Consider the following 16183-nt stretch of genomic DNA (forward strand, 5'->3'; position numbering starts at 1 on the left):
CAGCATCTGCGGTCCTCTCCTGAGCTTTAAGACAAGGTGGATGAACTTTCTTATTTACTGAAGAATCAATGTCATAATGAACATCATAAAGGACATATGCATTGATGTTTGTCAAACGCATTTTTCTTGAATCAGACCTGGTGTCAAAACTGGAGCTGGTAGTTATTATGTTGAAGACAACTTTGCACTTCGTACATAGATTTCTTCTACACAACATATCCGGTTGTGTTTTATTTTGAGCTCCAGGGCTGAGGGGCACTTAATGACCATCTATTTTGTTAATAAATGTTGCAATATGCAACTGCCGCAATGAATTTTATCTTTTTCAGTCAAAGGGCATTTTCTTGAAATGTTTGTAATGCGTGGCTATAGTGATATCTGAAGTGCAAAATTACCATGGTGAGCGGTTTATTTATCAGAACAGACCAATCTAGGAACTGAACCTGTCTAAATTGACCATTAAAATATCAATGACCTTTTAAATCAGTTGAAGTCTGAAATAATTCTAGTTTTTGTGTAAGCTAGTAATTGTGCCATTTTGGTTTCTTGATATAGCATTTTTAGGAGCATTTAAATCAACCTGTTTGCTTTGGGAGGATAGGAATCATGGGAGGATAATGGATGTACTACATTTAAATGCAATCCATTTCAGGTTTTGGAAATAGCTGAGCAAGTGGAAGAATTGCAGAAAAGATGGCCAGTGGCCTGGGGGAAGCTGGATGAAAATAGCATAGGAGTTGTGACGCCATATGCCAATCAAGTCATGCGAATCCGTGCAGAGATGCAGAAAAAGAAACTTAATGACGTCACTGTTGAACAGGTTTTGAACATACAAGGTAAGTGCCTTGAACATCTTTTTTGAAACTTTACCAGTAGGTTTGGTAGTGGCAGAAAAAGTAAATCCATTGGAAATCTCTGTCAAAATTGTGTCCGATGCTCACAGATCTACTGTGCATTAAAATATTCTCTGCTTTATTCCATCTTCCTAAAAATTGCAGTTTATTTTTGCATCTTGCATCTTAATTTATGCCAAAAACTCTACGAAACAAACAATCATTGCACATTATTTGAGGCAATCTAATTCCTGCTGTTTCTCATCTGTTGTTAGTTCATTTGTTAAGGTGTGAGATATATTGTGAACATGTACACTATGAAGACAGAACTTTCCTAAGTTTACAGTTACTCTGAAAAAAAAGTTTGTTTATTTCAGTGATTTATAATAATTCCCATTTTCAAAGGTTAATCATAAATTAAAGAACACATTAAAATTACAGTTCACAAGATGTGATTCCATGTACTTTTAGTTTTTTCTCTCTGCTGGGCATGAATTGAACAGAGTATAATTGTTTCTCCATAAAGAGGGAAGAGAAAATGTTCAGTCACTTGTCTTAAACCAATCATTACTGTCCAAACAGTTGTTCAGAAGTACCACGTAAGAGGCCATGGGACAATTGTGCGGTGGTTCTGAGAGGAAAAGAAGATGTAAAACATTTTTGTATGTTTCAGAAAAAACCTTTATATTTTCCCTCCCTCTCTTCCCTGCTGGGTGGACCTTCTTTAGCCTCTGATGCTTTGATCAAACTGCAGCCCTTCCTCATTAATGAGCTTTAACAATAAGCAAGAGTAATTTGTTCTGATGGGAGTATCACATCCAAGTATACCTGTGCCTCTGCTGGCATGCACGCACACAGATTTAATTTTCAGCAAGTCTGTGGATATTGATCAAATGTTGAAACATGTAGGAAAGTGGAATGAAGGCCACCATCAAATAAGCCATAATCTTATTGAATGGTACAGCAGATTCAATGGGTTGAATAGTTTCCTCGTGCTTCTATTTCTTATGGTTTTACAAACACCTCATCAATCATTTTTTGTGTGCTTTCCCTCCTCGGGAAGTTGTTGTATCGTGTCTTTCACTCTACTGTGAATGGTGTAGTCAGACTGGGTCTTGTGGGATTTTCATGTTGTTGAGCTGTCCAGTGCCCCATAATGTCTAAGTGTTATCAAATGAAACATTTGAACTGGATAAGACATTAATTGTGAAAATAAATGGGTTGCGATTTCATACTGTTCTGATACTGAACACAAAACAAAAGACAAAATTGACTCCATTGAAACTTTTAATAAAATATGTTATAATAGTTCTCTTAAAATGCTGCTTGACAATTTAAATGATAGTATCCACCCCGATTTTGTTTTGTCTCCTACTGGTACTATTTCTAAAAATACCAAATCGATTATCAACCAGTTGTCTTTTCAAGGTTATAATAGGTTAATGAGTGTTTGTACGAGCCTGAAGCTAATTGCTGGCTATTGATGCATTCCAGATCTATAATGAGGTTGATTAAATTGTCAGTTATAAACAATTTAATATTGTATGGTAATCACAAGACATCATGCTTTTTTATTTTGACTACCTGAGATCTGGATTCATTCACACTTCTTAAGTCCAGGCAACTTAACTGAGTTGCCTAAAATTAGGGATCTTTAATTGCACTATTGTGCCAAACCATCAGGTTGCTTATATCAGATCATGTATTTGTCAGTAGTGAAATCTGCCACAACACAGTCATTGCATGACAGTTCTTGACAGCATGACAGAAGAGTTCAAATTGAAAGAACTGTCTGTACTCACATTGATGTAATGGCCGGAGTAAGCACCAGATAAGTTGACTTACGTAGACTGAGTTAAACCACAGTGCTACACTATATGTTGAGAAAAAATCTTTTTCAGAGTCTTTATGTTATCTATATCCTATCTTGGATTGATGACGAAGAAATGAACCAAATCCAGGAGGGAACTCCTCCAAATCTTTTTTTTCCAATTTCTTTCTATTTAACCTAATTTACTAATCTGTTCGGTGAAATGCCTCTGGGACAGGTGGAACTTGAACCTTGATCTCCTGGTCCAGGTTCAGGGACATTACCACTCTGCTATAAGAGGGCTCTGAATGCCCCCCCTTTTAAAATGCATTATTGACAATGAAAGACCGATGTGACCAGTTTGACTTCTTATATTTTTTTAACCTGCAAATGTAACAACTAGTCCTAAATTTCACCTTGAGGACCTTCTGATCAAAGCATAAAATAAGATCCTCCTATAGGGAATTGATATAATTCTCTTCACATTTAGAAACAAAATGCTCTATTTATTGACATTGGAAAAATGATCAACCTTTACGATCTTCAACAATCTTATCTGAATCCAGATTGGGGTTGTCAAAATACAAGCACATTATGTTAGATCCACTTCATTATTCTTCTTTAAACCTGACTCTTAAACATATTTCATTATTATATCAGATCTCATATTGTGTAGCTCATAGTGAGTTTGATATTTTGAAATGGCTCATGGGGCACCCTAGAAAGCATTGGAAAGAGCTTCTGAAGTCTGGAAATGTAAGCTTCTGGCAGATTGACATGTAGGTTAGGTAAAGTGAGAAGTTGTCTTGGGATTTGGAGGTGGTAGTGATGAATGAAAGAGTCTTTCTGAAACAGCTTCCAGAATGACTGAAGAGTATGGTCAGACTCTGACAGTATTAGGTTATAGAAGTGGTCAAACATAAATATGAAAAAAGATGTTTTACTCTGCAGTTGGTTAGAGGGGTTCAGGGGATATTCAATTGGCTGTTGGCCTTTTTATAAAACATATAATATCTACATTTTGCTACAATTCAATCTTTGATCAGCCATCCCTGGTCCACCCAAAGATGCATTGTCCTGTTGGCATTGCTTTTACTATTTTCCCAGTTGTCGATGGTTTCTTCCTGTTTGTCTCTGCCTACATGCTGTGATTGACATGGACAGTCCAAAGAAATCTAATAACACAAAGAGTGTTATTCTGGCAGGGTTTAAATCACTTGGAAAAATAAAAAAACAATTCTCTTTAATCCGTCTGCTGTGAAAACAGTCTCAGTAGTAATTTTTGGTTGGTTTCTAACAATAAAAAAACCCATCGTTCAGCACAGGTGTTGCCTGAATGCATAATAGAAAATATGCGTTAGTTCATATCTCAAATCTGAAATAAAGATTAGAGAATCCATCTTCATTTTGTTTAGTTGAGTCATGCATACATTTATATGAAAGGTGATGGAAATGTTGGGTGGAAACTGACAGGGCCCTGAATTATGTGCGTTATGGGGGCATTTGAGGCAGAATCTCATGCACAGTACAACGAGACCTGTCTTGATATTGGGAGCAATTTACTGCATCCTTTGTCAGGCAGAAAGATAAGTTTCTTTCTCGGGACAGGTGAGTTGCCAATTTGTTATTTGAAAAATGCCTCATTAATATTCAGCTTCTGATCTTACCCAACATACCAACCAAACTAGGTATCAAGAATTCTTGATATTACAGCTAGAGTAGGTACCTGGTGACTTTAGCTCGCCACTGGCTACAAAATCCCACCATTTAGCTCAGTATCAAGCAACATTTCAGAGCACAATTCATGGGCACTAGCTGCATGCATGGAAATTAGCATTCAACATTTGCCAACACCTTAGGATGCTCATGGCACCTCTCTGATTCACTTAGAAAGCTCAGAACTACATTGAAGGTGCTCTAGGAACTACCATTGAAAGGACCATTGAAAGGCTGCTGCAAGGAAAAACACAGGGATAGGCACCCAGCTGACAAATTGACAGGGCAGCTGCCTTGCTTCCTTAGCATTCACTCATATAGCACCTACCTGCACTTGCACCAATTTTGTAGAAGCACCACAGAAAGCATCTAGATGTACCACAGCTTGGTATGGAAACTGCTCTGCCCAAGACTGCAAGAACTTAGAGAGAGTTGTGAACGTAAATCCATCCATCACAAAAACTAGCCTTCTTTCCATTGATTCCATCTACACTTCCCACTGCCTCAGGAAAGCAGCCAACATAATCACAGTCTTGGAGGCTGGAGTTGATGTGTGCCATTACCAACCTTGAAGCACTTCATAATGATGGATGTCAGAGCCACTGGGTGGTAGTCATTAAAGCACGTTGCCTGAGTGTTTTTGTTTTCTCAATGTGTGTCCTTATGGGGTGCAGGGAATGGGTAGAAATGATCTTTCTGGATAGTGTAAAGTAAAAGGGGACATGGAGGCTCTTGTGGGCAGGGGTTGGGGTTTCCTTGTGACCAGATGGAGTCAGGTGTTTATGATGTCCAATGTGAATTGCATTCCTGCTGTTCTCTAGATATGAAATACAATTGGAGAATTGCTGGGATAATGCCCAAGGTGGGAGGAGTGAATGTCAATTTGATGGACAAAAGCACAGGATCCACATCTGCTAGACTCTAAGACATTGAAAGCACAAACAGATGAAGCATGAGTTTGCAAACTCTAGCTACATTTCATATGCAATCATTTCTTTGCAAATTTGTAATGCATGAAGAGTGAAAGTGTGACTACTTCGAATGTTGGTCAAGGGCAATTTGCACCATGCCATTAGAGCTTTCAGGTCTACCATTTCCATGTCAATGATGCAGAAGTTAGTGTCACTGACTTAAAAAAAACAAATGCTGGCTAAGAGCATCCTATCACTTTTGAAACTTACAAGGGTGATGTAGGATGAGGGGAATATTGCCTCATCACATTTCTAGCTGAAAATGTGTTGCTGGAAAAGCGCAGCAGGTCAGGCAGCATCCAAGGAGCAGGAGAATTGATGTTTCGGGCATGAGCCCTTCTTCAGGAATGAGGAAAGTGTGTCCAGCAGGCTGAGATAAAAGGTAGGGAGGAGGGACTTGGGGGAGGGGCGTTGGAAATGCGATAGGTGGAAGGAGGTTAAGGTGAGGGTGATAGGCCGGATTGGGGGTGGGGTCGGAGAGGTCAACACATTTCATGTAAATATAACAATAAAGTCTGTGGAAAACAGTGAAAACTTGAATAATTGATGTGGATTTGATGGGAAGGGGTCAGAACACAGCAGGCATTCCCTTTCCAAATGTAATGTATTGGTCATTCAGCTGGCACAGCAACTTCAGTAGGTTGCTGTACACGCTGTGAGCAGAGCTGTGGTGAAATAGACAAAGGGGCTGCTGAAGATGCTGTTCTACTATTTGGATCATTCGTCCTCCATTATAGTCGCATCATTCTGGTATGCTGTCTCCTGTATAACTGGATCAGGCAGCAAGGAATTGCAATAGATGTTGAGTATCTGGGAGAATTGGAGTGGTCTTCCAAGGAGGAGGATGACAACATTGGGGAGGAGAAAGCTCTTCTTGAGATGATAGACCTCTACTGAATAAGGTACTACAAACCAAATACAGTTGATTAATCCTAGTTGCAGTAGCTGAGATCTGGGTGTAGAAGACCATCATGGACTGTAAAATAGTTGTTGGTCATCGTGCCTAAATTTGGTTTGCATTCTGGGGGTCAACAGCCATCTGTATTCATTTTGTTTGTGTTTATTTGTACTGGCTGTAAATAAAAGCTCATGCTTGGAATTGTCCAATTGTCTGTCTGGATGTGATGTTCTCCTATAGGGCAGTGACAAGCTGTGAGTCTCCAGTGGGCATTGGGGATAGGGTAATGGTGACTTTGAGAGCCTGTTTCGATAGGATTTAACTACAGACTGGTAAATAGACTGGAAGTTAAATAGTGACAAGGGTGAGATAATGGGGTTGTATGTGCCTTGATGGCTATGTACTATAAGCAGTGAGGTTTTGTCTCTGCAGTCCCACAAGATGTTGCAGGAGCAAAGTTGCGATATCTGCTGAGTGGTAAGTTGCTTTGGGAACATGCATGTTAAGATGGGCTAAAATGAATGAGGGAGAATCCCATAGGAGCAGGGGAGGTCGTAAATGAGACAAGTTTGGTAAGAGATGGCAAAGGGTCTCATTAAGCCTCATGCAAAATACCCTCCAAAAAAGCTAGACACAACTAGCACTTTGCCAAAAAAAAGACTAAGTCCATTATTGTTGAAAAATGTGTTTTCACATCTCTTTGTTAATTGGGCATTGCTCAAATGCAAGTTAGCCTTGTCCATCTTGTCTTACAGAGCAGTGAAATCCTATTTCAATAATATTGAGAAATTTATTGCATTATTCTTTTAGTTGAGACGACAAACTGAAATTCTTGTCTGACTATTCTGTCATGCAGGCCTACATGGCAATAGCACAGATAGCTGAATGGTAAACTGCTGTGTAAATGGGATTTATCTTGCCTCTGCTGTAGCATTATTATAGATTTGTCTTCTTTCTTGAGCAAAATCTGTAACAACAGACTTATTCATTTACAAAGATGTGCTTCAGCAACAATATCCTTTGACTAATTTACATTTAAAGTAGAAACACTGAGAGAGAGATGTAAATGACAGTGAGGCTATGACCTATATATTTGCAGTTTTTATCTCCAGATGTTGGATATCTGATCAGGGGAGCAATCCTGTCAAAAGCCAGTAACAGTTTTACTTAAATTTGACTAAACACCAGATTAGCTTTCTACAAAGCTATTTGTAATCTAGGATTCACAGTAATTGCTTTTGTTTTCCATTTTGAATAACTACGGGATTTGCACCTTTCCATGGAATGAATTTCTAACCCAAACCTTGAGCAAATTTTTATAATACTGTTAATTATAAAAAAATGGAAACTCAGCATGTTGTGCTGTGCTGAATAAATTGGTCACTTAGCAAGTATGATAGAGAAACTCTTGAGCATCTTGGGAATTTATTGGAATTAAATGTTACTAATCCCCTGAAGTCATCTTGGAGCACCATTCAAAAATTAGAATTGACTTCATCTGTTAGGTTTTGAAGCTTGATTTTGAGTTGTAGGGAGAGGAATTTGAAGTTATTTCTCTCTCTCTGATCTGACGGTAAAAGTTGTTGGAATCTGGATTTTCTGGGAGTGGAAGAAATTAAGAATATTATGTGACATGCTTTAAATGCAAATTGGATGGAAGACTTGATGTCCAGGCTGGATCTATTTCATATCTAAACACGGTGATCTGTACATTCCTCAGTGCAACATTGCCTCAACTGTTTAGACTTCAACTCTATCTTTCATATGAGAAAATCATCAAGAATTAGAGAAAACAAATGATGCAGTTCTGGAAATGGGTGGCAAATAACAAAAGTAGTTTAAGGTACAATGATCTCAGTATGAGGTGCAGTGGTAGTGTCCCTACCCCTGGACCTGGAGTCCCAGGTTAAAGTCCAATCTGCTCCAGAGGTGTGTAACAACTTCTGTGAACAGGTTGATCAGAAAAATAGGGTAAGGTCTGTAGGTACTGAAATTTTCTAGGTTGCAAATTCTTGAAACAATGAACAGCATGAATAATGTTGATGAACCTGGCCATTGTAATGGATTAAAAGGCACAAGTTGACAAACTTCAAACCAGTTTAGGGATTGAAAGAAGCTTCAGTTTAGTTAAAGTCATGTGCCCACAGAACAGAATCCTAAAACAGTAAACAATGTATCTTTCACTACCCTATTCCATCATCTCTTTTCTAATGGCTATTGATATTAAGAGTTTGCACTAATTGACATTGAATTAATATATTCCTTGGGATTCTTGACTGTGAGCTCATTTCTATCAATTGTATAGTGTTTTTATTGAAGTTGCTGAACTAATCTTTGAAGAGGATTGCTATTTTATCCTTTTGGTACTGTACCAAAGTGGAATGACACAACTTTTGCAATTTTTTGCAAAATCCATCAAATTGTCTCAATACTGCTGCTAGAGCAAGTGAACACATCCTCTTTATAATTCCAAGGGCAGCTGGTGGCAAGATAACAGCATTTGCCTTTGACTAAATTTTTACAACTTAGAATTATCTTTATAAATTTATAACACCAGAACCTGTAGTTTCCTCTATTTATGGACTGCAGGATGTAGGACTTAATACATTGCATGTTTTATTTCTATCTTTTAGTGTTTGTTTTGTGTGTATATATATTCAAATTTATGTATTTATTCCAAAAAATCTCTAGTTTTAAAAATTTGGTCCAAATGCACAGTACTTCTCCAGCAATTATATATTTTTTGAAAGGTAGAATCATTGTTTATTTGGTAGCGTGATTATGAATTAAATTGCTTTAAGTACTCTACTTTTAAATCAGGGAAAGCACAATTATATTAGTTTGGGAATTTTCATCTTTCAAAGCACTAGCTAATACATATGTAAAGATAATAAATGCATACCAGTAATTTATACCTTACAGGAAAAGGTGGAGTGAATGGTGAGACATTGTATACTAAATTAAGTTCTTCAGTTGGCAATCGTGTCAATGTACACTGTGGTTTGTTTGACAATATGATAAATAGGTAGCTAAGCTAGATATTATGGGTTGCTGAATATCTCTTAAGTATTTCAGGTGCTGAGTGGTTCTCCATCTGAGGAATGAGTTGGTTGAACCAATATTTTTAGCTGTTTCTGAGAAAATTATGTCTTTTGTTTCAAATAAAGAGATCAAAACTGTACACAGTACTTCACATAAGCTTGTACCATCACCCCGTACAATTGTAGTAAAACCTCCATACTCTTTCAATAAATAACAGCATTCCATTTGCCTTTCTAATCACTTTCTGCACATTTGTTATAACTTTAACTCATGTACAAAGATATCCAGGTCTCTCTGTACCATTGAGTCCTGCAATCTCTCTCCTGTTTATAGTACATTGTTTTCCTACTTCTTCTGCTAAAAACAGCAAGTTCACATTTATCCACTTTATACTCCACCTGTTAAATGCTTACGCACTCACATAACTTGTCTACATCCCTTTTCATTCTGTACCTCCTCTTTTTACTTTTCGGCCTACTTGTCGTCAGCGTATTTAGCTATCATATGCTTGGTCCCTTTATCCAAAATATTGATGTATATTGGTAAAAGTGGAGTCCTTGGTGCTTATCCCTGTTGCATTCCACTAGCTATAGTCTGCAAATCTGAAAAAAAAACATTTATTGCTACCTGTTTCAATTACTTCCTGTTAACTGTCTAATCCTTTATCCATTTTAATATGTTACCTACTTCACCATGTGCTCTTATCTTGTTCTGCAAGCATTGATATGCAACCTTATGAAACACTTATTGGAAATTCAAATACAGCACAACTACTAAATCCCCAATATCTACTATGAACGGTCCTTTATCAGTAAACTTTAATAGTTAGTTAACAACTGATTCCCTGTTACAAATTCACATTGGTTCAGATTGATCATGTTGTGATCTTCCAAATATCCTACTATAGTCTCCTTAATAATGGATTCTAGCAAGTTGACATTGGTGAGGCCTCTTTTTGAATACCGTGTCCAGTTCTGGTTGCCCTGTTTATAGGAATGATTATATCAAGCTGGAGAGGGTTCAGAAGAGATTTACCAGGACATTGCTGGGTATGGAAGGATTGAGTTATAAAGAAAGGCTGGATAGGCTGGGAATGAGCATAAGAGGTTGAGAGGCAATTTGAAAGAAGTTTATAAAATAATGAGAGGTATAGTTAGAGTTAATGGGAGTTGTCTTTTCCATAAGATGGGGGATTTCAAGACTATGGAGCACATTTTTAGGTGAGGAGAGAGAGATTTAAAAAAGACGTTAGAGGCAAATTTTTTACACAGGGTGGTTCGTGTGTGGAACGAACTTCCTGAGGAAGCAGTGGATGTGGGTACAATCACAATGTTTAAAAGACATTTGGATAGATTTATGAATAGGAAAGGTTTGGAGGGATATGGGCCAGGAGCAGGTAGGTGGGACTAATTTAATTTGGGATTATGTTCGGCATGTTTAGACCAAAGGGTCTGTTTCTGTGCTGTATGACTCTATGACTATGTTTCCAACACAGATATTAGGTTAACTCTTCTGCTTTCTGTGCATCTCCTTTCTTAAATTAAGTTGTTACATTTCCAGAATATAAGGACTTTTCGAAGATTATAACCAATGCATCTACTATCTGTGCTGCCACTTCTTTTACAACCTTAGGATACAGGTTGTCCAATTCTGACGACATGTTATCCTTTACAACCAATTGTTTTCCTTGCACTTTCTCCCTGGTAGTGATAATTTTAAGTTTATCCTTCTCTGTTGCATCTTAATTTTCAATGATCTTTGGAAGGTTTTCTAACACTTTGATTGTGAAGGCGACAAAAGATTATTTTCCTAAGTCATTACCATTGCTTGCTTTTCATGATTATTTCCTCCATCTTCATATGACGAACATTAGCTTTAGTTACCCTTTTTCTATTTAAATATTTGTAGTAAATTTTAGAATTTGTTTTTATGTTACAAGTTAGTTGTTTCTCATAGTCTTTTGTGTTGCTGCATTTATTTTCTCTTTGGTTTTTTTTTTGCTTGTTCTGAAAGCCGTTCCAATCCTCTGACCTATCACTAATCATTGCAGATTTATGCATTGTTTCTTCACATTTAGTGCTTTCTTCAACTTCCTTACTTAGCCTCACATGAGGCATTCTTCTCGGAGTTTTGCTTTCTCACTAGGGTAAATCTTTGTTGAAAGTTAATAAATATTTATTTAAAATTCTGGCATTACAACTCCTGCCTTTTAAATGTAGCTTTACCACTTCATTTTCGCCTTCTCTGCCTTCATAATGTCATGGTTATCTTTTATTTAGGTTTGAAACACAGTTCATTGACCCACATTCTCCCTTATAATTTCATATTCAGCTTGAATCATGCTTTGATCACCGTCACCTTGAAGTTTCTTTACTTTGAGGATATTCATTGATTCTGTCTCATTGTACATCATCAAGTCTAGGATAGCATAAATGCTTTCTCGGAACTTATTTTCTGGTCTACTTTTATGAATCTGATGCTGCTAATCTATATGTAATGTCGACTAAAGTCAGTCATGGTGTGGAATCTTATAAGGGTTGGTAAGATGAAGCTAGTTTTAGAGTGACCTTTTTACACGTCAGAATTTTCCCGAATTCAAATACCTGTATTAGCCCTTAATATTTCATTTATTTTCCTTCCAAAGTAACTATAAGAATTCTTTTCTACACATTGAAGCCACTGAGATTGTATGTATTTTATTATTTTCCCAGAATCCTCTGAACTTCCATTGCAATTTCCCTTCTCTTGAAATGTTTAAAATAACAACATAATATAATTTGTTTTTTTCTGTGTGTACAGGCTTAGTGGTTTTGAAATGTCTGATCCTCAGTATTTAGTATTGTTGCAGCTGCCCTGTTCTCAAGCAGCTTGTTAACAAATGGCTAAGGTGGGTTAAAGGTGCTTCCTTTTGAGAGGGAAAATCTGGAATCTGATATAACTGTATTGCAGTTGAGTAAAGGTAACAACAAAGACACATGAGAGAGGAGCTGGCCAGAGTTGATTAGAAGGGGAGTTTGCAGGAAGATGGTGAAGCAGCAATGGCCAGAGTTTCTGGGGGCAATTCAGACGCACAGCAGAAATTTATCCCAAGGAAGAAGCATATTAAGGGGAGGACAAGACAACCATGGCTGACCAGGGAAATCAGAAACAGCATAAAAGCAAAGCAAAAAGCATACAATGTATTGAATATTAGTGGGACGCCAGAGGTTTGGGAAGCCTTTAAAAGCAGGGGACAACTCAGGGAGGAGGAGGTGAAATTAGAGGGTAAGTCACCTAACAGTATGAAAGAATATTGCAAGACTATTTTTTTGATACATGAAAGATGAGAGAGAGGTAAGAATGAACATTGGACTGCTAGAAATTAGGGCTAGACAAATTGAAATGGGCAACAAAAAATTGGCAGAGGAAGTGAATAGGTACTTGGCATCTGTCTTTGCCCTTCATCAGGAATGAGGCTTGTGGGCCAAGGAAGCTGAGAGATAAATGGGATGCGGAGGTGGGGGGGGGGGGGGGGGGGGGGGGGTGTGGTGAAGGTAGCTGAGAGTGCGATAGGTCAATGAAGCTGAAGGTGATGGCGATAGATCGGAGAGGAGGGTGGAGCGGACAGTTAGGAAGGAAGATGGACAGCTAGGACAGGTCAAGAGGGTAGTGCCGAGTTTGAAGGTTGGATCTGGGATATGATAGGGGGAGGGGAAATGAGGAAACTGGTGAAATTTACATTGATCCCATGTGGTTGGAGCGTCCCAAGGTGGAAGATGAGGCACTCTTCCTCCAGGCGGAGGATGGTAAGGGTTTGGCAATGGAAGGAGCCCAGGACCTGGGGAAGTGGGAGGGGGAATTAAAGTGTTTGGCCATGGGGCAGTAGGGTTGCTTCTTGCACGTGTCCTGGAGATGTTCTCTGAAGCGTTCCACAAGTAGGCGTTCTGTCTCCCCACTGTAGAGGAGACCACATTGGGAGCAACAGATACAGGAAATGACGTATGTAGAAGTGCAGGTAAATCTCTGAAGGATGTCCTTTGGGGCCCCACCATGAAGATCTCGATCCCCGGCGGGGTCTCTCTGTTCTGCTATCGGTCAATAAACACTCGCAATCGGTCTGGTCCTTTAAGACTTCACACTTTATTTCTTCATATGGCCGGGCACAGATCGTCCAGAAACACAGAGGTTATACACTTCCGTGTTCCTCAGAGGAGCTGCACACACAGTTTAAAACAGAGACATTTTTATATTTTCCTTAAAGAAGGTACAGACCATAATCGTACAGTACATTCAGGCAATTACCAATCAATTGACAAAATAGTTTTATTTGACAGCTATTCAGTCCAATGATATATCCTGGGAACCAACTTTGATTTCTAACACTCAAGTCACCCTTATCTCATGAACCAAGTCTTTGCACCTGCACTTGAAGGTCAGATGGAATAGCCAGTAATGTCTTATCTCGTCTAGTTACTTCTATGATGTAAAGGAAGCATTGTCTGCTAATCTCCATTGAAGCAGACTGTGGTTAGTCAATTATGCAGCTATAGCAGAATTAAAAGCCATTTTATGCAGCTTTTAGCAGACTTGTCAATTTGCAGCCTAGAAGCCATTTTATTGCCACCTAAGTTAGTAAGAGCATGTGTTAAGTGGCTGTTTCTGACAACAACTGGTGACTTCAGCCTGTATTCAGGTTTAAGATCCTCAACCATATTGGCATGCTGCTTGGTGCATTGCAACTTGCCTTCCTGATATCAATGACATGATGTCTCAAAATCATGTCCTGCACTGTGGGCACAGTGAGAGCAAACATGTCAGTTGTCAGTTGTCCAAACATGTCAGTTGTCTACTTGTCAGTTGTCCAAAGGTCAAAATCAATCACATTTTGTCAGTCAATCCTCCAATTCTGAAGCACTCTTCATTTTTCTTTTAACACAGCAAATTGTGATCAGGAATGCATTGCCTAGAAATGTAAAATTCATTGGTAGCTTTCAGGAAAGGATCGGATAAATCCATGTATGGACAAAAATTGCAGGGTAATAGGGAGAAAGCGGAGGGGTGGGCAAATGGTATGACTCCATAGGAGACCCATCTCTTTGGTACAAAAATGATGGGCCAAATGATCTTTTTTTGCTTTGTTAAAACATGACCCAGTAAGAGTTTGCAAGCAGAGGCATGAGCCCCTCAGTACATTAAAGGGAGAAGTGCCCAAGAAATTCAACTAAATAGTCATGTGCTTAGATTGTAACCTCTCTCAGTTTCTACAACTGTCAGGTAATATGAATATATTTTAAAGATTTTACAGGAATGACTGATTACATTAGAAGTAAACTTAGTTTTAAATGCTATGATATTTACATGAAATGAGGTAATCTTTTCAGTTTGCTGTAGTGAAAATAAATTTTTAGAAAATAGATTCTTGTTAAGACTACTTTGTTCGATCCTCAACCAATGTTCTTTTGTCTATGATCTGGGCAAATGTCAGTTTTTCACTTGGTTACTCATTTTTCAACAGAGAGTAGGTGACACATCTAAGAACTTTGTGTGATTTATTAATTTTGGAGTGTGACTGCAACATTAGTGGAATATCATTTTATTCTGATATATTTTACTAGAAATAGGTAAATTTTGAATAATATAGTTACTGCTTTGGTGTGTACAAACATGGCACCATAATGATTACAACCCCAGCAAATATGATGAATCATCTGTTTTTGGTGGAGGAAATATTGGCAGTCAGGACATCAGGAAAATTCAGTTGGTACTATTGAAACTATTTGACTAAAATATCCTGACCAGGGTACTTTGCAACATATTCTCTAATTTCTTTTGTGATGCACGTCTGATTCATTAAAGTGCATGATGCTTTAAATTTCTTTACCTGATTATGCAATAACTTAATGATACTGACTTGTACTCAGCCTACACAGGAATTTTTAAGTTGCTGTTTTGACAGGGAAGTTTACAGGGGCATTGATAATTTTGTTCAATAGAATTTCTGACAATGGAGCATTCCCTCAATGAGCTAGGGTGATTTTATTTTTATACATTTCAAGTTACAGTGTGGGTGGGGAACAGCCTCCTCATTTGAGAAGGGAGAAAGCTACCAATTGTTTGTGTGTCAGTCTATATATTACCACGTCACATTTTTGAAAATGAGTATTCTTCATAAAAAGATTGTAATAGTTACAGAAGATTAACTTCTCATCCTGTTAATGTCTGCCTAATATAACTTGGCATTAATTTGTGATTTCCTAGACCACTATTATAAGTTATAAAGTTTCAGAGAAACTACTTGCTTTGGTGGAGAAATCAAGCACAAGAGGACATTCTTTAAAATTGCTTCCAAATGGTCTAGTTTAATCATGGCACACTTTTTCTGTTAACACATAGAAATTCTCTTGATACATACACATATTCCCCATCCATAATTAGTACATATGCTGAGTGGTTTCCTACCTTTGCACAATGAGCAGGAGGGATAACTGGAATGATCAGGGCTGTCCAGAAACCTTAGCTATCTCTTCCTGACCATTGATTCCTGCCTCATTACAGTATTGTAGTGGAACTCTTAGAAGACCTTTCTGATAGGACTTTCAGTTCAGAGTCCTCTTTTATGTCTCCTCATAGAAGGTCTTCTCTATTCCACTTAAATTTTTGGGGAAGTGACCTGTTAAATAATGATGAAGCAATGGATAATCAGCTTAGGGCAATCTATATTAAATATAAATTAATAAATGCTGTAACTGAATGTGGTAATATGTAATTGAAGTCAACACATGTCAACCATCCAGTTGCACCATTTGTGCAGATTGATTGATTGATATTTACATTAAGAAATCCTGGGAGAAAGTGAGGACTGGAGATCAGAGTCACAAAGTGTGATGCTGGAAAAGCACAGCTGGTCAGGCCGCATCCAAGGAACAGGAGAATT

The 16183-nt window shown here is 38.0% G+C and overlaps 1 protein-coding gene across 3 annotated transcripts in view; it reads left to right on the forward strand.

The window, feature by feature from the left end:
* Positions 1-16183, forward strand: part of LOC140464275 (probable helicase with zinc finger domain) — a 444481-nt gene that overhangs the window by 256773 nt on the left and 171525 nt on the right. For all 3 annotated transcript variants that reach the window (XM_072559139.1, XM_072559141.1, XM_072559140.1), the window contains one exon: positions 653-836. In XM_072559139.1, coding sequence (XP_072415240.1) covers positions 653-836 — 184 coding nt within the window. The remainder of the gene's footprint in view (positions 1-652; positions 837-16183) is intronic.

The sequence above is a fragment of the Chiloscyllium punctatum genome, chromosome 40 (genome assembly GCF_047496795.1).
Source record: "Chiloscyllium punctatum isolate Juve2018m chromosome 40, sChiPun1.3, whole genome shotgun sequence".
NCBI lineage: Eukaryota > Metazoa > Chordata > Chondrichthyes > Orectolobiformes > Hemiscylliidae > Chiloscyllium > Chiloscyllium punctatum.